Genomic DNA, 26,287 nt, shown 5'->3' on the forward strand with positions numbered 1-26,287 from the left:
ATGCTGTTTCAGATCATTCTCAGCACTGCCATATGAGTCATTCTGATGGATAAATGCTAAATTCATCATTTTAATTTAACCCCAAAACCACAAAAACCATTGAATTTAGACATCTTGACTATATAAATCAGCTTTTTAAAGACTTCCTATGTGTAATTGAGGAGAACACATGTTTAAAAAAAACCCAAAACAAACCTGAGGATGTGGGAACTTACTGTACTTGAGCAATTGCAACTTAATTGAAACAACACATGGAAGCAATCTTTAACAATTCCTCATAATTTCACGTCTGAAGATGAAGCAACAGCAACATGATGCATTTAAACTGCGTAACTTAGTGCACGTCTTACTTACTTTAAAGTGCAACTCGACACCAGAGGAAAATCCAGTTTTTTCTGACCTCCAGCAGTTTTAACTTCAATGACTCAAAGATCTCTGCTAAGTCATTATACTATACATCTATCGTTACCTACTTGCTGTGCTGTTATTATAGCGCCATGTAATACTTATTTAAAGATTGTCCTGTGTGGCTATTTAAGTAAATGGAGGCTTAAACGGTGAAACCAGTTAACCAGGTGTGGTTGTTGCTTGTGTGAGCCAGCCGGTCCTGTCCTGTCCTGTCAGCTGGGCGTGTTAAAGGAGGCGGTTGAAGTCTTTTCACTAAGTTACCTGACACCTGCAAGTATTTAGTGTTTCATAAAGCATTAGTCTGACAGCGGAGAGAGGCTTTGTATGGCTTATTCAGACCTGGTACTGTAAATACTTTGCTTCTTCTTCACTGTGGTGTCAAGATTGTTTGCAGGATAATCTGCAGATTTCAGTGCAATGAGGTGGAAAGTTATGGAAAGGAACAAATTAACAGATTATACCTTCTGGTGCTGACAGTGGCATCATGTATAGGCGCACTTTTATCACCATTCATCCTCCGATCTCGACCTGATTTACACCCAAATTTGATACATGTTTCAAAACTTCCTGAAAAGTTTGTCATTTGTGTTTTGATGTTATAATTTTCTTACTTTTTGCAGCCAAATTCTTGTAGGTGTGGCCTATTTGACATAAAATGACATCATCCTTAAATGGGTTAAGCTAACTATGCTATTGCAACCAAATGTCGTCCTCCCGGGTCAAATTGACCCCGTTTGTTTTGACTGTTCCTTCCTTCCTTCCGTCTGTACTTCCTCCATCCCCCTTTCTTCCCTCCTTCTTTCCTTCCTTCCTCTTTTCCTTTCCTTCCTTTCTCCCTCCCTCCCTGACTGTTCCTTCCTTCCTTCTGTCTGTACTTCCTACATCCCCCTTCCTTCTTCCTCCCTTCCTTCTTCCTCCTTTCCTTCCTTCTTCCTCCCTTTCTTCCTTGACTCGAGGACAACAGGAGGGTTAAGTGACGTTGCGTCAACATGAACACATCTCTGCACACTTTAAACCTTAATTAAGGGATTTTTTGGCCACTAGGGGGCAGTAAACAGGAGTCGTGAACACTACATATCGTCATCCTTTAACTTAACATGTTGAACTTGTTAGCAAACAGTTTCTTATTTACACATCCAGCAATTACGGAGCAACATCATGATTTATTTGTAATCGTGTCTAAGTACAGGTCTTTTAGCTCAGATTTTGCATTTCTATCAATTCCTGAGGGAAATATTTGGCTCTTTAGCTTCTAAAGACTCCATCATGCTCATCAGCTAGCTAGTTGCTAACTGTGTGTGTTTGCTGTTTGATGCTGAGCACGTAGAGTACTGTTTTAGTCTTTCTCTAAAAAAAGCAGCTTCCTGAATGAACCGAAACAGTACAGTCACAGCCAGACAGTTAAAGAGTGAGCTGAAACTCGCTATAAAGCTCCCAAAAGCTCATTCGCTCATAATTATCTGTGGGTTCATCGCTAAGAGCAACATCGCGGATATCACACTTTGTAATTTGATTATTAAGATGTAAAATAATGATTATAGCAGCTTTAGGATGAATGTGAGCGTTGTTAAGTTACTATTTAAAACAGCTTCTTTTTCTTTCTTTTTTTTGACCACTTCTGGGCAGTAGATAGAATATTGTCATCTTGTAAAGATTTATACATCAATAGTGTCAATAAACAGTTTCCTTTTTACATTCTCAGCAAAATTAGCTTTCATTTGGAGTTGGGTTTCTGTCATGACTCCAAATGTCTGTCTGTTTAGTGCCTGGCAGTCAGTTTATCTGGGCCTTTTCTCTGAAAGCAGCCACAGCTCAGAGCCGTGAGAGAGTCAGCCAAAATGTTGCAAGCTCATTGTAAGAATTAAAACAATGAGATGAAAGACTTTAAAATGCTTCGTACAGCTGAGAGGAAATATAGAGTTGTGTTAATACTTAAACTTATCACTAAAAAAACAACTAAAAATAAACGTACTATTAAACGACTTCTGGCTTTGTCACTTCAGATCACTTTAATGACACACAGCCATGAGATCCATTACTAGTATCTATTATTAACCCTCTCATACTGTCACATTTCCTCATAATTAATCTTTATACTAAACTTCTGAACCACAAGTCATTCATCAAGACTTCATCAGTCATAAACAAACATGATTAATCCTTAATGAAGCTTCCACAGAGCAGAGAGTGTTTATTTTCTATTTTTTTAATGTGGAAAAACAACATAAAAAACACTATACTATGGTCCAATTTCAACAAATTATATTAAATAAGAAGAATGATAAAATTTTTGAATGATGATTTTTTATATATATATATATAAAAATGGGCCAAACATGCTACAAAAAAGGATTTTAAAAAGTTGACATATTTCATTCTTTGTATATTCTGGGTCACATTAGGGAACGTCATCAAATTTCAAGCTAATTTTTTACAGCTCTCAAATTTGACCCTGTATAATATGTAAGGGTTAAAAAACATCAAATATTCCACCTTTAAATTCACACATTATAGCCACAGTGAGCCAGTCATGACTGCCTCTCACTGTGTGTGTGCTACAGCAGATTCAAATGCAAACCAAGGTTATTATAGTTTTGAAATTTTCTTTAGTTTTTCAATTTGCTTGATTAGTTTTAGTTAGTTCAACAAGTGATTTATAGTTTCAGTTCAGTTTTTATTTAGTTTTAGTCTTAGTCTTAGTTTTTCAGTTATTAAGAGAAAGCCTCGACTTGTAGAATTATTTCTTCATTGCTAGTTTTAGTTCAAGTTTTAGTTTTAGTCTTCGTTAACTATAATAACCCTGGTGCAAACTAAAACTTTCTAAACATTTCCATTTATTGGAGGATTGCAGAGCTCTGACGGAGCAGAGTAAAGTATGTACTTCCTGGGTGTTAGCATGATAGCATCATTCATAGTTGGTGTCCGCTGCGTGGATGTTAGCATGTATTCTTGTGATGTAACACTGACATTTTCATCAATTGAATCATCAGTTTCCTCTTTATGTCAGGAGGTCAAATAAGTTCTTTCTATATTTACACTATGGAAATCAGTTTATTCACGTCCAGCTGCCGCCTGTCTGCTAGATACTGAAGTTATTGTTGGAACAGACGAATGGACGTGATGTCAGCCGTCCGTGATGAATCAAAGCTGCGGACCATAGTATTTACTGGACTTTCCAAAATCCCAATTTGGTTTCTGTGATAAGTAGACAATAATTAGAGTTGTCTGTTTACAGATCAGAAACATACAGACACACAGATTGGATAAACATCATGTCGACTGAAACAGAAGAGAGCAAACAGAAAGGAAAAGTAAAGAGCTGAAGTGTAGATCTGATAAGGTAAATATTTGACTTTGATGGTTATATCATGTTGGACGCACCTTAGTCGCGCCTATAAGGAAGACTAAAGGTGCTCAGACTTACTGAAACTCCTGAAATAATGGGTGCAAGGTCCTGCTTTATTTCAAAGTGCTTCCAAATGCTTTCACTCAGGAATCTGTCGCAACATTTAACAAGGACTCACATTTTTAGCCGTGGTTCAGTGACCCTGTTTATAACAAGAAACAACAGGAGGATTTTTGGTGGATTAATACAGAAATGTTGCTTTTTGTTTTAACCCCTTTATGTTAGCTCACCAACATGCTTTTAATATGAGCAGTTTTATAAAGTTTGTGTATCCAAGCAAAGCAGAAGAAACATCTATGTGTGTTATCTAAATCTAAATCTTGCCAAAACTTCCCAAAAAATGACCTCACTTTACAAAACTGGTGCTCTTGATAGACTGAAAGGAAGCAGTGCAGCACAACAAGAGCTGCAGTTCGGGGGTTGCTATGGTCCTTTTGTCGAGTCCCAGACCGACCTCTAACTCGAATGCTTCAGTGTGAAAAGAAAAGAGAAAAGACAAGGAAGCTGTTTTTAGCTCTCTTTTTTTTATGACCCCCTAAAAGCCTCATGCTTGATTACATACTGGCAAAAATAACCCTAAAGCTATTCTCACTGTTAAATTAAGTTGAGCATATTTCACTTTGACGAGAATATTTAACGTTTTCACAGGAATATGACTCAACATGACAAAAAACACTATTTCACAATAATGGTTCTTCTCAGCTGTGTTCAGTTTTTCCTAAACTAGCGTTACAAAGATGGTTATGCAAATCCAACATGCACAGAATCAACCCCTCCAAAAAAAAAGAAGAGAAAGGACTGTACTTTGTCCCTCTCTCTCTCCACTCTCCACTCCACTCCACATGCCGACCCCACAAATACCCCCCCCCAACCCCCACCCCCCCACGCACAAATACTTAATCCTCCCAAATCCAGACAGGAAATGCCCTCGTCAGTAGAGCAGAATGCTTTTGACAGACCCCCGCTGCTCTTTCTCTCTCTGTGCCTCTTTCTACTCTCTCTCCCTCTCCTCCCACCCCCCCCCCCCCCCCCACCCCCTCACCCCCTCTGTTGAATGATATATATGCCCTCCACAAACTGCCATCTGGAAACAGTTAGCCTGTGAACGTTTGCACAGAGCCAATAAAAACATGTCTATCCCCGAATCGAGCTTATCAGTGGTGGAGGATAACTCAACCCCCGCTATCTCAGAGAGGGAGTATGGGACAAGTTATTTGCTTTCACTTTCTGCTGCTTGTGCCTGTGTGTATTTCTGTGTGTGTGTGTGTGTGTGTGTTGAAGGGACAGTCGAATACTTGTTAAGTGTCATGACTCATGAGAAGTCTTTGGCTCGGCGTCACTCCTTCCTTCACAGTTTATTTCCTATAGTATGTTTCTATGGCGATAACAGTTCATTATACATATAAACAGACAAACTTTTTGTCCAGAGGTATCTTAATTACAGACATCCTGAAACTCTTCTATCTACAGAAGCAGCTGAGTTTATAAGAAGAAGAGAAAAAAAAGGGGGGGGCGACTGAGGATCCTGCTCAACAACATAAACACACAGAGAGTCTGCGGAGGATGGAGAGCTGATTAAAGAGAAGCACTGGAGAACTCAGCTTGAATTTGACTCTCTGTTTCTACTCCTCAGTCTTCCTAAAGTGTATATTTTCTAATGACCATACAAAAAAAAAAAGGTCTTGACATTTTGTGCAAAGAAAAATGATATTCAGTAGATTTCCTGCAGGACTAGAACAAACTCTGGCTTGAGCTTATTCCACTGGACTTCCTGATTTGTGCAATTCACTTCCAAAATGTGGAAACCTTCTCTAAAATATGTAAATATGAGCATGAGCTATTCTTAACTAGAACTTTTATATGACTTACGTGCGATAATAAAGCCTAACTATGTGGTTTTTTTCATAACTGATGTGAAATGTCAGATGGATGTGCTCGTTGAGAGGATGTTTTTTTTCTTTTTCTTTACTGTTTATGCTGAGTTTGACAGTGTTGTGCTTTAAAAAATGAAAAACAAGCATTAAAGCAGGAAGAGAGACCATAAAAGAGATTATCTGATACTGTGGAGACAAAAGGAGGAAAATGAGACAGATAGGACACAATATTAGCAGAAACAGGATTTCCACCTTATCAATGTCTCCCATAGCAACCATATCAAATATATGAGGTAAACATTAACATTAACACATTTTGCCAGTCCACATGGGTTGTAATTTATTCTACATTAGTTGGTGTTAAAAGACAAGACAGCCATATTTAGATATTACAGTAAACAGTTGAAGTCTCGTGCAGAATGAGAGGAGGAAGGGAGAAAAAAACATTACTGATTCAGTTTTATCCCCAAAAAACATTCTGCTCCTGTGGTTCAAACCAAAAAACATCATCTTTTAATTTACTCTCAGTAATTAAGGCTGACAAACACATCTGACATCAAATCCTTGGTTCTCATGAGAAAGGACACCCACAATCATCCCAGCGCTGAGGAAGTGTGTCCTCTAGTGGCTCGAGAGCTCCAACATTTCAGGTTCAAGAGCCAAATTCATGCGACATCAAAATATAATTTATTCAAAAAATACTATCTGTAGACCACAGCAGAGCTCAAATAAGTAGAAAATGTGTTTTATACATTTAAAGCAGTGTTTGGCTTTAATTTTTAAACATTTTCCTCAACCTGTTGTCGCGCTAAAAGGTGTCAAATCATCATTTTTGGTAACGAGTGCTGAAAAAATAACACTTCTCATATTTCTCATATATAATTAAATCTTAACAATCACATATAAACGAATACTCTGAGCTTAATGATCAAATACTGCAAACTGCTGTGGTGTTGAATTATACTGCATTATACACTTAGAGGTATTTCTAATATTTTACGTCCACTTTATTAATATGAAAGAGAGTAGCGCTAAAATAGCAACTGCGTGCATATTTCAAAGTTGAAAGATTGGCTGGCAAACATTTTCATACTCTGGTGTGTTGTTGTGAGAAAGCCTTTATAAGAAACTCATATCAGATGTCCACAGCATCGCGGTCAGATTCATGCAGAATCAATCTTTGAAAACCTGAAACTAAAACTACCTCAAGAAATTCACCTGGCTTCAGTTTTTAAACTCCGGCAGAAAAATCAGTGCTGAGAAAATTCACAGTATTTTCCTTTTCTTTCTTTTTTCTTTTTTTTAAACAGAACTCCCCACGGCTGCTCTGGTGTCCATTTTCCATTTAAAGCTATCCTCCTCTAGCAGAGGGGTGTCACACTCATTTTCATTCAAGGGCCACATACAGCCCAATTTGATCTCACATGGGCCGGATCATTAAAAGGAAGGAAGTATGGGAGGAAAGAAAAGAAGGAGGAGAAGGAAAAGAATACAGGAAGGAAAGATGGAAGGAAGAGAAGAAAAGACAAGAAGGATGAAAAGATGGAAGGAAGGAAGGAAGGAAGGAAAAGAAGGGCAGATGGAAGGAAGGAAGGAAGGAAGGAAGGAAGGAAGGAAGGAAAAGAAGGGCAGATGGAAGGAAGGAAGGAAGGAAAATAAGGGCAGATGGAAGGAAGGAAGGAAGGAAGGAAGGAAAAGAAGGGCAGATGGAAGGAAGGAAGGAAGGAAGGACGGGCAGACGGAAGGAAGGAAGGAAGGAAGGAAGGAAGGAAGTAGGGAAGGAAGGAAGGAAGGAAGGAAGGAAGGAAGGAAGGAAGGAAGGAAGGAAGGAAAGAAAAGAAGGGCAGATGGAAGGGAGGAAGGAAGGAAAAAAGGAAGGAGCATGGGCCAGATTGGACCTCTCGGCAGGCCGGTTCTGGCCCACGGACCGCATGTTTGACACCCCTGCTCTAGCACATCAGTACTATGGTCTTTTTTTTAGCGTTGCGAACACATTTAAAATATAAAGCTGAAAAAAAAAACCCCCATCTGGAACAAACCCAGAGACGCTCAAACACACAGAAACAGGAATCATAAGGCACCTGTATCTACCTATGCAATACTGCAGGACTAATTAGTGCAAAAATAGGCCGTCGACTGCATTCAAGCATTAACAATATATTACATCATGGACTATAATAATAAGACTCTCGTCACATTTGCAGGAAGGTAGATTATCCTCTCTGTAATTCATTGCACTTCATCCTTCTGCTGATGATAAATTTTAAAAAATAAAATAAAATACAGATTTGATTTACGGATAAGAACTAATAAAAAGTACCAAGACCAAGCCAAGCTGTTTGTTGTAAATCATGTGACGGCTTTGGTTATAATTTATCAATGATGACATCACATCCACATGGATATGAAAAGCAGTGTCTGGGTCAGTGATTGTGTTTTTGTTGTGGTTTTTTTTGCACATAGAAATGTTTTTGTCCATTTAAAAAAAAAAAAAAAAAAAAGTGTGCAAAGACGCACGATAAATAAGATGAACACAATCATGACCTCACTCTACTCCAGAGCACCTCCACTTTGTTTTACCTGCTCATCTTTTGCTCACTGATGGGCAGTTATTTGTGTGTTGGCTCTGTACTCCAGCACAGGAAACAATAACAATACAGTTTAAAGTGCTGTGAACCAGATATGGACGTGAACTGAACTTCCACTTTAAGCTCAGTTATAGTTCCTGTTATTATCCAGTGTAGAGTAAAGAGCCAAAACAGTGAAAAACATCACTGCTCTAATACTTACAGACTCCACTGTGTGTCAGTCTCAATAACCATCAACGCATAAAACTAATATCTTAAATAAAATCTGATTTTTTTTCCTTTTTCCTTCACATCCAGCTGATGGTGAAGTTCCGACTGAGGTTCAGACCCAAATCTGCGACTGTCAACACCTGCAGGGACGAGAAAGAAAAACAAAAAGATCCATTTTCAGCATCAAGAATTTACTCTAGTCTTTAAACTAAAAGCCAACTTTATAAGAAAGACGTCAACACGCTCGTAAATCAGTCAAACTGGGTCTGCTTGTAATCTGAACTCTGAAACTGGCCCAGCTGCATAGAGACATCAGTCTACGTCCCTCTGTGAGCACCGGTCCACCAACGTCAGCCTGGAGCTCACGAACAGAGCTCACACATACTCATACTTTAGTTTATTGACTCTTATATACTATACAGAGTCCAATTTGACCATTTTTTACATTTAAGAGCTGTAAAACACTCAAAACACTTTTCTTTTAGCCAGACTTTTCTTATTGTGACCCACAGTTTACAAAAATGGAAATAAAATGCATCTTTTTTTAAATATATGCAAATATACAAATTTGAACTGTTTTTTTTTATTTATCCAAAAATCAGCATTTAAACATGTTGTATCTTCATATTCTATAAAATGCTCTCAAGGACCATAAAATAGTGATTGTGAATGTCTTTTTTCTTTTAACATAAGATTAATCAAACCTGTGTTAATGACTGACAGGAAATGTATGAATATGAATTGATGTAGAGACTAATTATGAGTCAGACTATGAACAGTATGTAAGGGTTAAATATATTTGTTGGGGTCCATGTAGGAAAAAGAAACATGAACCTCATACAAAGAGACGTATTGTTCAGTTACCAGCCAGATAATTTATATCTGCTGTCCCTGAGTGACACAAATACAATGAATGTAATTAATCATTAATATCATAAAATACACAATGAAGTCTCAAGAATCTAAAACTCTTCATGTGGAAAGAAAAAAAAAAGTTTTATCCTTCCAATATCAATTCATCATCTTGCTAAGATATATTTGTCTTGCTGTGTGTGTGTGTGTGTGTGTGTAATATATGTTTAGATGTTACTAGGCTTTCTTCCATTGTTAGACTAAAGACTATAGACTGCATTGCGCAATATTTAAAAAAAAAGAAAAAAGTTCCTAAACGACCTTATTGTCTGATGTGAAAACTGTTTCTATTGTATTTGTACAATGGACGAGCTCATTATAATGTCTGTTAATATGTAACGAGCTCATTAATCTTCATTTATATGCATACTGAGAAATGTAGCTGCAGCTTTTCCCTTGAAGTTCGTCTCTATGAATTTTGGCCGAGGAGTGATGGACAACGTGGGTGGATTTTTTTTCTTCTTTAAAAGTTAATATGTAAAAATTAAAACTAAAAACATTGTCTTTTTATCTTTTATGTTTTACTAGATGCAAGACTGTTATTGAGCCTGTGTGACTAAGCGTTGATAACAAGCCCGACCTTTGACCCTGGCCTCACCTGGTTCATTCTGTAGGTGAACGATGCATCCTGGGAGTTCACCAGCACTCTGTTCGGCTGCTTCTTCACACCGTAGAAAGACGCCGACTCCACCGTGATGTACGTGGCCTCCACGTTGGTGTGGAGGACATGTGACGTCATTACGTTCTGTGATAATAAGCAGATAGACGACGGGTTTAATGAAAAGTGGCTCAACATTAAATATTAAAGTTCATTAGGTCACTTCTGACTCCTGGAGGCCAAAGGTCATGATGTCATATGACTCTCTTTGAAAGACTTTTGATTATCTGAAACCCGAAACTTCTCTCCAGACACTATTTTCCAACAACAACCTTCAATAGATCAGAATGCCTTAAACATGCACCATGCACCAGGAGATACATACATATGGGTTCAAATGATGTGTGGGAATGTTTACTTAGGTGCAAATGAGATAACTAGTAACATCAAAGAAAATAAAAAGTCAATAAAAAGCATTCCTGCCTGCCTTCCTGTCGTCCTCCCGGGTCAAACTGACCCCGTCTATTTTGACTGTTCCTTCTTTCCTCCCTTCCTTCCTTCAGTCTGTTCTTCCTCCCTCCTTTATTTCCTTTCTTCATTCCTTCCATCCTTTGTCCTTTCCTTCCTTTTTTCCTCCCTCCTTTCCTTCTTCCTTCCTCCCTCCTTCCTTTGTCTTTTCCTTCCTTCTTCCTTCCTTCCTTCCTCCCTCCTTTCCTTCCTTCCTTCCTCCCTCTTTTCCTTCCTTCTTCCCTCCTTTCCTTCCTTCCCTCCCTCTTACCCTCCTTCCTTCCTTCCTTCCTCCCTCCTTTCCTTCTTCCTCCCTCCCTTCCTTGACTCGAGGACAACAGGAGGGTTAAGAAAGGCGACTTTAACTTTCTGACCAGATATTTCTCTCTCTTCATAAAAAACACAAAATCAGCAACTAAATCCAACAACTTCAGACACAGTTTGTGGATGTTTTTACTAAAAAGGTATTCTTGGAAATGTGAGTAGTAAGACGACGGACCTGAGAGACGTTAAAGACGATGTAGGCGTACTGGTCGTTCTCGTAGGTGTCGATGCTCTCTCCGTCATCCCAGAACAGATCTCCGCTGGCTGAGCCGTCATCGGAGAGCGCTGAGACGAGGTGGAGAGGCTGACCGCTGCTCACCCACAGGGTCAGGTTGGGCGCCTGTGAGCGAGGACGGCGAAACATCACGAATTTAGAAACAGTTAAAAGGCTCAGTTCACCCAAAATACAAAAGTACCAATTTTCCACTTATCTCTATGGTCTCTATAGTAACCATACAGAGAAATTAGCTTTTATGTGTTTTATGTGAACCGTGAACTGAACCCTAACCCCCCTCCCTCCCCCACCACGATCACAATAATCCTAATTGCATCACCACGGATTGATGTGCAATAACTACATATGAACTGTAGCTTATCCTTTAAAGCACGTTATCATATTTCACCTTATTTAACAGTTATTCTATTTCATGTGTGTGTGTGTGTGTGCGTGTGTGTGTGTGTGTGTGTGTGTTTAGTGATCGGAAACAGTTTTCCTTTTATGACAAACAGCACATTTCATTGTATGTGAACATGCAGTGACAATAAAAGGAATTAATTTACAGATTTTGAGATATCTGCTTCTGAGAGTCAATGCAGACTTGTGTGAGCAGTTTTCAGTTGAATTACTTTCTATTAAAGAAATTATCTTGAATAGAGCAGCAGTCATTCAACAGAAAATTAATTGTGAACTATTTTGCTGGTTGAATAATCATTTTAGTCATTTTTTAATTAAAAAAGCCAAATATTTGCTGGTTTCAGGCTCTCATATAAATGTGGTAATTTAATACTTTTCTTTGTCATACACATACATACTATCATCTTTGTGTTTGGGATTGTTTGACAAATTAAACAATGCTGTGTTTTATTAGCTGACACAAACACTTTAGTCTCTTGTCAAGTTTAGTAAACCAGTTATAAATCAGAATAATTAACCAACGTAAATGTAACTGATTTACCTGTGTAGGTATCACAGATCCTTCACGCAAATGCAGGTTGATCTTGTCTAAAGGTGCAGGGAGTCGCATCTCTTCACCTTTACTGTTCACAATGTCGCCCTGGATGGAAAAGGAGCACAAGTGGGTTTATTAGGACACAGTTTACAGCATGGGTGTCAAACTCATTTTCATTCAAGGGCCACATACTACCCAATTCAATCTCACGTGGGCCGGATCATTAAAACGATGGACGGAAGGAAGGAAGGAAGGAAGGAAGGAAGGGAGGAAGGCCGGAAGAAAGGGAGAAAGGACAGATGGAAGGAAGGACGGAAGGAAGGAAGGAAGGAAGTAAGGAAGAGAAGGGAGAGAAGACAGGAATGAAAGACGGAAGGAAGGAAGGACAGATGGAAGGAAGAAAGGTAGAAAGGACAGATAGAAGGAAGGAAGGAAGGAAAAGAAGGAGGAGAAGGTAGAGAAGACAGGAATGAAAGACGGAAGGAAGGAAGGACAGATGGAAGGAAGGAAGGAAGGACAGATGGAAGGAAGAAAGGTAGAAAGGACAGATGGAAGGAAGAAAGGGAGAAAGGACAGATAGACGGAAGGAAGGAAGGAAAAGAAGGAGGAGAAGGAAGCGAAGACAGGAATGAAAGATGGAAGGAAGGAAGGAAGGAATAGAAGACATGAAAGAAGGAAGGAAGGAAGGACAGATGGAAGGAAAGAAGGAAGGAAGGAAGAAAAAGAAGACAGAAAGGAAGGAGGGGAGGAATAAGGAAAGTGGGTCAGATTGGACCCCTCGGCGGGCCGAATCTGGCCCACGGGCCGCATGTTTGACATCCCCGGTTTACAGCATTTCATTACGTATATAACATGTGTACTGAATGCTGAGTGAGGGTCTTACCGTGTAGTAGTCGTACCACAGACCTGCTGGGAAGTAACCCTCCACATAGTCTACTCCAGGATCCAACACCGGCGTCACCAGTAAACTCTTCCCCCAGAGGAACTGTTTGTCAATCCCATAAGTTTTTAAGTCTTTTGGAAACCTGTCAAATACATACAAGACACATAAAGACTAGAACTGCAACAAATGATTACTTTCATCATCAATTCATCTATTAAAAAATCATTTAGTTTAGAAAATTGTCCAAAAATGCAAAGAATATCAATTACAGTTGTCCATACCTAAAGATCTTTAGTTTATAATCACATTAGTGGTGTCACAATATACCAGTGTTGATGATAAATGTGATATTTAAAGAATGAAGTATTGATATCATGTTAATAATACACATATGTCTTGAATTATTTCCATTTGAGGGATACAAGACTGTGTTTTTATGCTTCACTTACTCAAACATGAGGGGCCGTGCGACAGTGTGTCCGTGAACATGTGCGTGATGGAAGAGCGTGTAGAGGACGGGGTAGAGAGAGTAGCGTAACAGCAGAGCTTGTTTCATGGCTAAACGAGCCATGGGGCTGAAAGCTGTCGGATCCTGAGGCTGAAAATTAGAAGAAAAGAAAAAAAAAAGAAACAAACTGTGAAAAAACCAACAATAGAAATACAAACATGGTAGAAGTTGTTATTTCAGGGCTTTGAATGTCGTCTCAGCAACTTCTCAGCAGTGATGTTAAACTCTTACCTTCCTGTCGATGGCGTTGTGGTTGCGTGTGAAAGGATAGAAAGCTCCAACCTGCGTCCAGCGGACACAGAGTTCCTCCTGCGGCTCTTCACTGAAGCCACAAATATCTGCTCCCACCAACGGGATGCCCAGAAGGTTAAAGGTCAGAATACCTAAAGGAGAGAAAAGAAAGGTAGGTGACGTCTGGAGGATATGGGAAGGAGGCGTTTAGCTTTGAGGACAGCTTTGATTTCACTAACTCTGCTGTCTATCAGACATTTGATGGATAGTTGGGTTATTAGAGTGTTTTTACTGAAAGTGAAGGAGCCATCTAGATAAAGATCAGAGGACTCAAATGTTAATATTAGACTCCACATTTGAATCCACTATAACCTATGTGATCTAACCTGATATAGAGGTGTAAAGGTCTTTCCACTGGCTCCTGTTGTCTCCCAGCCAGTGACCAGAGTATTTTCCCTGACTAGGGAAGGTGGAGCGAGAGATTACAAAAGGCCTCTTTGCCACGATCCGCTTCAGAGCACTGCACAAGAGGACAGAAAGTAGAAGATTTAAGGAGAGAAGAAAGACAAATTCTGCAGTTTTTAAGCCATGCTAGCAAAAGTTGGTCAATCCAGACTGAAATATCTCAGCGACTATTGGTTGCAGACTAACTTCCACACCCAGTGCTCAAGCTGTAAAGTCTGATAATTACACCTCGAGGTGGAAGGGCAGACCATGCCTTTACATGAAGCCTTTACCAAGTACTGTGTTAACAGTGTAACAGCTCTTGTCAATCAGATGCATTTGTCTTTTACTAACATTTACCTCAGAGCTGTTAGCATGGCTTAATCGTAATAAAGAAACTTTCACAGCATTTTATTTCACATTAAAGGTCCTGACCTCGCCGAGGCCTCCGCTTCCATGAGTCCATAGAGGCTGTGCATGTTGTAATGTGTGGACTGCTTCTGCTGTGCAGATGCACACACCGTTTTGCCTCTCAGCAAACCTCCTAGTACACCTTAAAGGCAAAAGACACAGTGTTACATTGAGGGTTATGTGTAGTGTGTAGTTGTGAGTTTGTGTAGTGGTTGTGTCAACGTCTCCCACCTGGTGTGTAAGGTGGATTTTCAAGACTGTTTGATGGACAGCCGTTTGTGGACCCATCTAAGAAATTTGACGGCTCGTTCATGTCCTAAAACGAATGAGACAAAGTTCAGGGAGAAGATATGACTTATTGTGAGTCACTCCAACAATGTCATTAAAATCTAAGTTGTGTGTAGGATTTATTGGCATCCAGTGGCGAGGTTGCCAACTGCAGTCAACTGAATATCCCTCTTCTTCCAAGTGAGTAGCAAAACTTGTAAAAACCCATAAAAGACCCTCTCTAGAACCAGTGTTTAGTTTGTCTGTTCTGGGCCACTGTAGAAACATGATGGTACAAAACTGCAGCCTCTATGGAAGAAGATGTGCTCCCTGTGTAGATGTATGTAAGTAAAGGGCTCATTGTAAAGGTAAGATTCTTACTTTCTGGTGATTATACACTAATTAGAACATACTTAAGCACAGATGCCAATAATTTCTTCACACTGTAGCGTCGCCTACATACTTACAATCCACAATCCATCAAACGGCACCTTCTCATGGAACCTCTGAAGGTTGTCGTACCACCATTCGTGGGTCATGTCGTCAGAGAAGTCAGGATATGCTGTGAGACCCGGCCACACCTGGAAGAGGATTGAGATTGAGATTGAGAGCGGTAAAAAATGTGTCCTAGGTCACCAGCTGCTGCGGTAGAAGGACTGTCTCTCACCTTCCCAATGAGTGGTTTTCCTTCAGCATCTTTAATAAAAACGTTTCTCCTCAGTCCTTCGTCATAGGGCCAGTACGAGCCCTCAGGCTGAGTGCTACTGATACCTGGATCCTGCAGGGTGAGAAACAACGGTCACACACATGCAAAATCAGAAACAGTCCACATCAATGCAAGAGCAAACTCCTGCGTACCAGGATCATCACGTAGCGCTGGTCGTGAGCGTGCAGGTCTTTGACCATGTCGGGTAGTGTGGCAAAATTTGTTGAGTCATAAGTGAAGTCCAAAAATTGCTCCATGTAGTCGATGTCGTTCCACTGGACGTCCTGCAAGCAAATACAGAATACACACACATTATTATCACAGAAAATAACTTTATATTCAAAATTAACACTGAGTTTAAATGCTAGTTCAAGTTTACCTGGGGTATCCCAGAATCCCTCATGCTCTTAACAACCTCCCAGGTGGATTCGCTTGAGTTAAAACCCCACCGACAGAGATGGTAGCCTAAAGCCCAGTAAATGGGCATCGCTGGGTAGCCTGTGACGAAAACAGAAAGTAACAGAACTTACAAAGCTGGACAGAAATTAGTATCAAAAACATGTATAAATACCAACCAGCAGGCTTTTATTTTGTAGAGTATTTTACTACTTCTCTCAGTTTCTGTGTCAAACTGCCCTACGTCATACAGATTCAGGCTGTCCAGAGAGTGTCAATCTAAACTGAAGACCCTTAAATATAACATTAGTTCTTCTGTATATAGAAGTGAATGTGTTTTCTTTAGTTGTATAAAAAGGTGTTGTGGGTATCACATCTATTTAAGTCAAATGTGGTGTTGAATAAACTCTACTTAGGAGGAGAAGAGGAGGGACGTAAGGACAAGGCTGACATTATTCTACTTTTTTCTTAATATCAACAAATCTAATAAAAAGGCCAAAACCAAAAATATTTTAGTTCATATCTCTGTACTTTAGGATTTCCCACACAGTCTAAGCCAGATGTCTGTAAAAACAAATACAATCTACAGAGAAATGAATAATCAGTGTGTTGTTTAGCTGAGGATTAATGCACATTTGGTGCTCTAGAGAGTATTTTTGCAGCGGGAGGATTGTGTATGTTGGCTGGAACCAAAATAAACTACAGTGTTATTTTCATGGGATTTGTTGACTATAAGAAAAATAAAGAATAGCACCAATGTTATCCTTTACAGAGTGAGGTGTATATCTACCCTGTTCTGTTTGCTCATGGTCACTTTATTTAGGATGTAATGTTGCAACAGTTGAACAGGACTATCTAGAGCATGGGTGTCAAACTCATTTTCATTCAAGGGCCACATACTGCCCAAAGGCAGGGAGGGAGGCAGGAAGGAGGAAAAGAAGAAGGAAGGAAAGGAGTAAGGAGTAAGGAGAGAGGGAGGAAAGGAGGAAGGAAGGAGGGAAGGAAATGGGTAAGGAGAGAGGCAAGAAGGAATGAAGGAAGGAATGCAGGAAGGAAGGAAAAGAAGGAGGAGAGGGAGGAGAAGGAAGAGAAGACAGGAATGAAGGAAGGAAGGAAGGAAGAAAAGAAGGAAGGAAAGAAGGAAGGAAAAGAAGACATGAAAGAAGGAAGGACGGAAGGACAGATGGAAGGAAAGAAGGAAGGAAGAAAAAGAAGACAGAAAGGAAAAGAAGACAGAAAGGGAGGAAGGATAGATGGAAGGAAAGAAGGAAGGAAGGAAGAAAAAGAAGACAGAAAGGAAGGAAGGGAAGATGGAAGGCCGGATCTGGCCCACGGGCCGCATGTTTGACATCCCTGATCTAGAGTGACTGAAATCTCTTTAAGTAAACAGAAGGTCTACAATGATTTTATAATCTGTCAGACAAATATATGTTGTGTAAAATGTTTTACGCTCATGCAGCTGCAGCAGACACGTAACAACAAACTGTTACTGACCGATGACTTCCACATACTGTCCGATCACTGAACCAGGATCGGGACCAAGGAAAACGTAAAAGTCCAGGATTCCACCAATAGTGCGCCAGGTGAGGGCCGGGGCGGGCTGAAGGGCCACGTCTGATGAAACAGAAAAAAAAAAAAAACACTGAAGAAAAAAAACTCCTACTAGACTCCAATCAAGACTAACGAGAAACACCTGAAGCAACAAAGAAAGAAAAACTACAACACGAGAATATAATGAGAACCTGATTGTTGCTCCTGTGTGGAGCAGGTGGAAACAATGAAAGACTAATGATCTGCATTATATCATTACAATTTAGTCTTTGTTAGAAAACACGACATGACCTCTGAATGACCTCTTGATACAATACAGGAAAGTTCAGACTTAACGGCGCTGTAGTCACGCTTCTGTGACACAACAGAAATGAATCATGTGAACCGCCCGCCGTCCTCCACTTCTGTTTTTGTTCAGTGGCTTTATACATTAACTGTCATCTGAATAGTTGTGAAACAGTAAGAATCAGCTACTTCTCTGTTGTTGCTGCTTTGCCCCAATTCCACCTATCATGTGTCTCATTGCATGGAGAGAAGGCTGAAGTGAAACGTTACAGGGCGACCGGCAGACTGACCCATTGCGTTGCTGTTCAGCAGGAAGAAGCCGTGTGCGTTCCCTCCGTCCTCGACTGCCAGGTAGAAAGGATGCGCTCCATACAGGTTTGTCTGCTCCTACGTGGCAAAGAGCAACACAAGGACATCAGTCATTTTATATAAATTACACAAAAGTGAAGAGCACACTAGGACTGGGCAATAAATCGATATTATATCGATATCGTGATATGTTATAGATATCGTCTTAGATTTTGAATATCGTAAAATGTGATAAGTGTTGTTTTTTCCTGCTTTTAAACGCTGCATTTGAGTAAAAATCATAGACTGTATAAAAGAAATCGACGTAACGTCTGTGACGTCACCCATTGGTTTGTGGACTGTTGTTCGGAAGCCAATAGTTTTGAATCTAGGCAGCGCCATCTTGAAAATTTCAGGTGCATGCTGGGAAAAATAAAAACATGCATTCTACTTATATGGGCATGAGGCGGAGCAGGGAGGTTGCGATAGGTTGTGAGGGCTGGATCTCGAGGACATTGGTCAAACAACCTGTCAATCAGGATGTAGCCACGCCCTAATGCATACCCTGCTTTATCGTCAAATATAAAATCAGGGAGGCCAAAATTTCACAAATGAACATCGTACTGCATTGAAGAAGGCTTTAAACTAGCGATTGAGACCATAAACACATTTTGAAAACGTTTACTGAGGTTAGAAATCAAGTGAGAAGTTGGTGAATTCTCCATTGACTTGTATAGAGACGGAAGTCCTTTTGACACCAAAACGGTCGCCCCCTGGTGGCCTTTTGATAGAACGCAGTTCTAAGTTACTTCCACGTTGGCCTCGTTTCTGAGGACCAGAACTCCCCACCTGGTAAAAATGCAATTTTCTGAGCTTAACAGACTCTTCAATTATCTGCCTTTATCCACTTAGTCATTACATCCACATTACTGATGATTATTTATCAAAAATCTCATTGCGTAAATATTTGTGTGAAAGCACCGACAGTCATCTCTATAATACTGTCAAAATATCTCCCAGCCCAACTACAAACTTGTAAATCTGTAAAAACTGCCAGATGCTGAATTATAACTACAACTAGAGCAATGACATGGACAGGATTTTTTTCCCTACCATTGGAGGCACATCTCTGGCCCACATGGTGAGCGTGTTCCAGTGGACGTCATGCAGAAAGGTGGAGCGGTGCTCTCCGAGGCCGTAGATGAACTGACTGGGCAGGGAGGTGGAGAACTGGAGAAACTGATCGGCGTAGAAGAGAGGAGCCACTGTGGTGTTCAAACTGACAAGGAAATAATCAGAGACAGAGTTTTAATACCCTTTAGTTTTAGAAAACCCTGCCTTAACCCTCCTGGTGTCCTCAGGTCAAGGAAGGGAGGAAGGAAGGGAGGAAGGGAGGGAGGAAGGGAGGAAGGGAGAGAGGAAGGGAGGGAGGGAGGAAGGAAGGAAGGAGAGAAGGAAGGGAGTGAGGAAGGAAGGAAAGAAGGGAGTAAAGAAGGAATGGAGTAAGGAAGGAAGGAAGGAAGTAAGGAGATAAGGAAGGAAGGACAGAAGGGAGTAAGGAAGGAAGGAAGGAAGTAAGGAGATAAGGAAGGAAGGACAGAAGGGAGTAAGGAAGGAAAGGAGTCAGGAAGGAAGGAAGGAAAGGAGTAAGGAGGGAAGGAAGGAAGGAAGGAAAGAAAGAGGGAAGGAGCAGAAGAACGAAGAAAAATTAAAGAAAGAGGAAGAAAGGAAGAAAGGAAGGAAGGAAGGAAGGAACAGTCAAAAGAGATGGGGTCAATTTGACCCGGGAGGACGACAGGAGGGTTAAAATCCAATCACATGTAGCCAACTTGAGTGTAAACTTACAGCACGGTTCCTGTAGACGTCCTCTTCACAACGAGACCGAACGGCTCCTTAGAAATCTCCACGGTGTAATCTGGATTTTCAGCCTTCTCTGTGACGTTGGGAACGGAGATTGGAACTTCAAAGCGTGAAGTGGAAGGGTCGGTAATCTAGATTAAGAAATGAGACAAGGGAAGAAAAAAAAAAAGTTTGTAATTCAGTTACAGACCAGAAAGTTTGCAGCAGTGGTCTGTTTGTTAAAATGTAATCAACTGTAATCAACTGACACCCTCACACAGTTTAATGAAAAGACTGGCACAGATCTTGTTTGTGTTTTAGCACACAATGATTACATCTCTGAATGTGACCTGTGTTATCTGCTCACATGCTTAATGTCTTGATTAGATTTTTGTCAACCTTTGTAAGTCTCGTTAACGCCCATGAAATGCTCTAACAAACATTCACTAAGTAAAGTAATGCTGCAGCTGTGCGTTTATACGGTATTAGCATGCTACTTGTTTTATGCTATTTTTGTTTCATTGAACTCTCCTTGACTTCGCTGTTAGCTTTAGTGCATTTCAGGTCTCTTATTTAAGGATTTAAAAGCTTCATGGTGCACCCCCCACTCTCAATTTGTACAGTATATATGACGTTTGGTTACCGTAAAAAGCTCCATAAATAGCTTCACCTGACAAGGAATGCTATTAGAGCTTTTCAGTGTAAGCAAAAATATAAATGATCAAACATTCTTCATCTCTAAAACTACTCTGATGAAAACTCTCATGATTTATCAGTATGATGTTCCTTAAGCTTTGTGTGTTTATACAGTATTGGTATGCTACAGTACTTGTTTTTGGCTATTTTTGCTTGATTGATGTATTTTCTTGGCTCTTCTGTTAGCTTTACTGCTTTTAAGGTTTCTTATTTAAGGATTTAAAAGGTTCATAGTGCACCCCTACCCTTAATTTGTACAGTAGGGGAGACCGGGGATGGTTGTAACAGCATCACTTTCACCAATAAGGGATAACATAAGAGTCATGTGATCAATTTCATGTATAACCACTCCCTCCCTGATCGTGCATGTGAATTTGCACGGCTGTGAGAAGAAATGTGCAGATTTTACAGCCAAAACATCAATTTTCAGGAAAGAAAGTATTTTTTTGGACCAAGTCTATATTTTGATTAGTAGCCTATATGAAGTTTGGTGACCTTTTAAAAAAGCTCCAAATATAGCTTCACCTGACAAAAGAATGCTGTTATTCACAATGAAGAACTTTTCAGTGTAAGCAAAACGTATAAATTATTAAACATTCCCCTTATCTCATACTACTTTGAGGAAAACTCTCATGATTTATCAGTATGAGGTTCCTTAAAGACATGTTAGATGTTACAAGTCATCTGCACAAATATATGGAGTTCTCATGCCAGAAACAGAGACGATCATAGAGTATATCTGATGGGAGTATTTTACTCACTCTGACACGTAGCCGAGAGTCTGTCTCATGACGTATCTCCACCTCTAGAGTAAGAATGTCTCCTGGGTAGTAAGTCTTCACCTCCTTCACAAGCTCACCCTTCTGCCCCAGCGTTGTGTCTTCTATTGACTTGAGCGAGTACGAAGGGAAATCGGGAGGATAGAAGCACCAAGGGATACCGTTTTCCTTTGATGGACGGCTGGCAGAGGAGGAGGAGGAAGCGGAAGCCGGGATGAAGCAACAGTTCCTCGCTTCACACAACTCTTTGGTAACGACGACTCCTCTTTCGGGGTAGCAGTCAAACCTCCACGCCTCGGGGATTAAACTGCAAGCCTCGCGGCGGAGGGCAGCCGCCGTGTCGTTTGCTTCGGTTTGTACTGGTTTCACTGTTGGTGCTGGAGCCGGTGGGGCCGGCACTGGGGGTCTGTGCGGCTGCTGTTTGGAGGGACTGTGCAACCAGAACATGGTGCCCAAGATCCAGCCTCCACAGAGGATCAGCAGCAGGCAGCCGATCACCAGGACGCCCGTGGTGACGGAGCATGACAGCCTTCGTGGAAGCAGAGAGGCTTCTTCTGGCTCCGGCACCTTGAGACACAGAAAGGAAACAAGGCTCAGAAAAGAAATCCATCAACAGGAAATAGACTAGTCCATCAAAGCTACAATGAAGGAAAATGTATTTTAATGAGTAAAGCTTTATTGAGTCTAAAAATCGGCTTTTCAGTTTAGTTGAATATTTGCAGCAATAAGCATAAAATATCTAAAAATTAGACTTAAAATCAATGCAATAAACAAAACTGTCTGAAGAATCACAAAAAGAACATGAAGGCAAAAAAAAATCTCACAACAAGGTCCATTTAGTAAGTGTTCTTGCTTTCAGTCATATCACATGGTCTTCCTCAGCTGATAAAGTAATGTCTAATTATCATGAAATTGCAGAAATTCAAATTTCCATTTTTCTGAACCCCTCAAGGACTTCTCATGTATGTAACAAATCTCAGAACAGCAACTAAATAGCGGAGAAGTGTAAAAGAAGAAAATCATTTCACATTAAAATCGCAATTCTAATCTTCTACGATTCTAAAATTGGTTCACAAACACTAAAAATGTTTATATATGAACAAAAAGCAGAAATCAGGTGGACCATCTTCTAAAAAAGTAAGAGCTTGTGCATATTGTGGATTTAATGACTGAATAATAACCTGTACAAGACGATTGTGAGGACTGCTCTCAGTTAATGCTGTTAACTGTTTTTAAATAAAGAGTCTGAAAAGGAACATGATGGACGATGGGAGGTCCTTTGGGAGCTCTTCTGGACAAACACTGATGAAAACAGTATACACCCCCCATGTGTGTGAGTTAGATTTATTTCTATTCTTATTTCTGATACTTTCATATTCTTCTTCATCATGTCTCACCGTGTCTTCACCAGAACCAAGAACCCATACCTGTATTAACCAACGCTGCAATTTTGGAAGTTATAGTTAAATAAATATTCAATAAAAACTTAAATGGCAAAAAAAAAAAAAAAGCTGCAAACTCTCACCCACTCCTCTCTGCTGACAGTGACCTTAATCAAGACTGTTTATCTTATCACTGCCAGTTATGTCTCATATTACATTTAGTGGTGGTTTTGGCACAAAGTGTTCTGGACTAAGACCCTAAAAATATTGTGCCCTTTTCTACTTATTAACCCTTTCATGCATGAATTATGATAACCTCAGTCAGGATAGTTCTCCTATTTTGTTTTCATTTGTCTTTAGGCATAAAAAAAAAAAAATTGAACTTCATTTCTTTTTTCACCAAATGACATACTATGATATTATAATAACATAAATCAACTGATCTACAACCAGAAACATTACTGCAGGTTTAGTGGTGATGTAGTGATGTATGGGATGATGCACTAGTGTTCACTGTGGAGGCTGAAGTGTAACTATGCCATCAAAATCCTTCCATACATAAGAAAACAGCTTTTGAATAGCTGTCCACTGCAGTGAACACTATGCGTGAAAGGGTTAAAATCGTGAGATTCCCAAAGGGTCCTGGCCCAGATTTACCAGCTTTGTAGTGAGATTATTTTGCCAATTACAGTTTCCAAGACCAAAAATCAACTTTCAATCTACAATAAATAAATCAAAAATCAATTAAATTAATGAGACAAATGCATCCAGATTGTGAAACATCTGCAGAGACTTAAATTGACTAACAGAACAATATGTGATTGATATAATTTGATGTAAACTCACTGAAATTTCCTCTTGGACAGGACGGGGCTCCTCTGACAACACTTCACTGGAAAACTGAACATCTTCTGGGTTCAGGCGCTTGTAGGACACCATCCTGACAGCGAGCGCGTCGGTCTAAGTGAGAGACCGACCGTGTAGGCTGTAAGAGACGAACACTGAGACGGACAGAGAGGGACAAAGTTCAGAGCAACGCGGTGGTATTTGTGTCATTTCCTGATATTTGCACAGTTGATGGGAGAAGTGTGTATAAGAAATGCTGAAGTGAAAATGATGCTTTCAATAAAACTGTAAGTTAGAAATCTGATTGTTGCATTATTTTAAATACATAATGTGACCATGGATGTGCAGTTATTTCATTTTTTTCCATTTCAACCCTTATTTTACATTAACACATGGAAAAATAAATGAACAAAAATAAGAATAGATGAACTTTTCATGACCGAGTTAAGAAAATAAATCCTAAAAAAGTCTTTATTTCTGTTGATATCTTCCACAGTTAAAGTGTTGTTTGTCCCTGTTGAGCTGCAGTTAAAGTAGAGTAACAAAAACAGGAACTTCATTTGGTCGCCTGAAGCTTCAGTTTAGCTTGAGATAAACCAATATCAATAAATCAATCCAATACAATAAATCTACTTTAAATTCTACATTTATGAAGCTTATATATTTTCATTTTTGCTTACATTATCAAAAAGGTAATAATTTTAGTTTATGTTTATCATTGAGGTCATAGTGGGTGCATTATATTGACTGGTGTTTCTATTATTTTGTCCACTCCATTCACACTCCATTACATGAGAGGGACAAAATAATAGGAACACCGGGCAAGGCAAGGCAGCTTTATTTATATAGAGCATTTTATACACAGGGGCAACTCAATGTGCTTTATATATAAAAACAAAACATTAAACAGTAAAAATAGGAAACATTACAAACAAGAAAACACAAACATAATACAAAATAAAATAAAATACAGAAGAATAGAAAGAGAGAAAGAAAACAAAAGGCTAGACTGAAATAGAGCATAAAATTGTATAAAATAAAAAACACCATTCAATACAATGCACCTCAGTACACCACCACCAAACATTATAAAAGCCCAGGTGGCAAATATGAACAACATAAAGAACGATATTTACACAATTCACAATCAGCACACAAATCTTTACGACAGCTCTGCCATAAATTCTGCTTTTATGAAGCTTTTACATTTACAGTTAGTATTTTTTCGTTAACATTATCAGAAAGGTGATAATTCTACTTCAAGTTTATTATTGAGGTCATAATAGTTGGTGGTGCATACATTAGGAGGGCAAAATATTAGGAACACCAGTCAATATAATGCACCCTAATACAACACCACCACTTAATACATCAGTAGTAAACATTGAGTAAAATTATCACTTTTTTTTTTTACAATGTTAACAAAAACTTAAAATGTATAATAAACTTCATAAATGTAGAATTTAAAGCAGTTGTTGTTGTATTAGATTGAATTAAATTTCACATGTGTAAGTAATATAGTGGCCGGTGTTTCGGTTTACCTGGTGACCGTGTTATCTGGTGACTTTCTCGCATTTACAAGAGAGATGAATGAGTCTTCTGAACACAATTAAATTGATATAAATGGTTATCATAACTTAGATATTAAACACAGATGAGCATGTATTTAAGAAAATTATCAAACTACAATAAGGAGAACACACCTATGTTAAAGTCACCATTTAACATGGTCACCAATTAAACCGAAACACCGCTGACTGTACACTGTAAGTACTTTATGAAGAGATCTTTTACTGCTCAGTATGAACAGGAGGAAAGATTACAGATACAGAAAGATTTCCTTGTGGTAAACTGCTTTTCAGTCTTATTGCTATTTCTGCTTCTATTAGCTGTGATCTTCTGCTCAGTATTAAAAAGTCTTAAGAAACTAATACTCCAGTATGACAGGAGATTTGAAAGTGTATCATAATCCTGAGTTTTATTCATTTTTACTGTAGTATTTTTCCTCTTAATGATCTCAAACCCTTTACTGAGGACTATTCGCTGTTTTTTTAGATTACCATGGAGACTCCGTCTATGGGAGACTCCAGAGAGATTTGTGAAACCTTTACTCTATTTATGAAAATGCAAATAAAGGACTATTTCACTGCTTTTTTCCCCTCCATCCAAACCACATTAGACAATCAAAAATCACTATACTTAGATAGTTATCAGCTCATTTTAAGACGTCCTTGAAAATAGTCAACATGTGCTTTGAACCCAATCATCTAGTCACACTTTAACTTTACATAATCAGCTGGTGAAAGCTAACTTTAGCCATCCATGCACACCAAATTATGTAAATGTCAAAGTTCACCATGGAGACAGTCGACCCCCTCTTCATAAATAAGCTAGGCCCCGCTTACTAAACAATATAGAAATCAAATAAAGCAATGAGTGGTGTTCAGAGAGAGGCAGAGAGGTCAAACAGTGGAGTAGCAGCAGCAGCAGCAGTGGGGTAAAGTTTAGCTAACAGCAGCTACTGTAAGGCGATGACGTCAGCTGCTCTTACCTGTAAATATCAGCGGAGTTTAAAATAAAAAGAGACGAAAAAAATGAAACGCAGCAATACGGAGAAAAACACTGTCCACTAATTATGTCTGTTGTTGGCTAAATGGTTCATAGCGTTGAGACTTTCCGCTGCACACGCCGCTCCTCTGTTTATCTCCATGGTACGTTCACCGTACCTCGTAATTTCGACTACTTCCGGTTTCGTTGTTGTTGTTGTTGTTGATGATGA

The 26,287-nt window shown here is 39.4% G+C and overlaps 1 protein-coding gene across 1 annotated transcript; it reads right to left on the reverse strand.

The window, feature by feature from the left end:
- Positions 1 to 8,203: 8,203 nt before the first annotated feature.
- gaa2 (alpha glucosidase 2) lies at positions 8,204 to 26,221 on the reverse strand. Its single transcript, XM_053328071.1, has 21 exons — positions 26,060 to 26,221; positions 23,509 to 23,663; positions 21,263 to 21,847; positions 19,812 to 19,957; positions 19,080 to 19,245; positions 17,969 to 18,065; positions 17,337 to 17,456; positions 15,826 to 15,944; positions 15,599 to 15,730; positions 15,408 to 15,518; positions 15,208 to 15,321; positions 14,705 to 14,789; positions 14,498 to 14,615; positions 14,005 to 14,138; positions 13,619 to 13,770; positions 13,329 to 13,477; positions 12,880 to 13,021; positions 12,003 to 12,101; positions 11,003 to 11,167; positions 9,997 to 10,143; positions 8,204 to 8,626 (listed from the first exon to the last, which is right to left on the reverse strand). The coding sequence occupies exons 2-21, from the start codon at positions 23,599 to 23,601 to the stop codon at positions 8,564 to 8,566; spliced, it is 2,937 nt and encodes a 978-aa protein (XP_053184046.1). The 5' UTR covers positions 23,602 to 23,663; positions 26,060 to 26,221; the 3' UTR covers positions 8,204 to 8,563.
- Between the last annotated feature and the right edge of the window lie 66 nt (positions 26,222 to 26,287).

This window comes from Scomber japonicus, chromosome 2 (genome assembly GCF_027409825.1).
Source record: "Scomber japonicus isolate fScoJap1 chromosome 2, fScoJap1.pri, whole genome shotgun sequence".
Taxonomy (NCBI): Eukaryota; Metazoa; Chordata; class Actinopteri; order Scombriformes; family Scombridae; genus Scomber; species Scomber japonicus.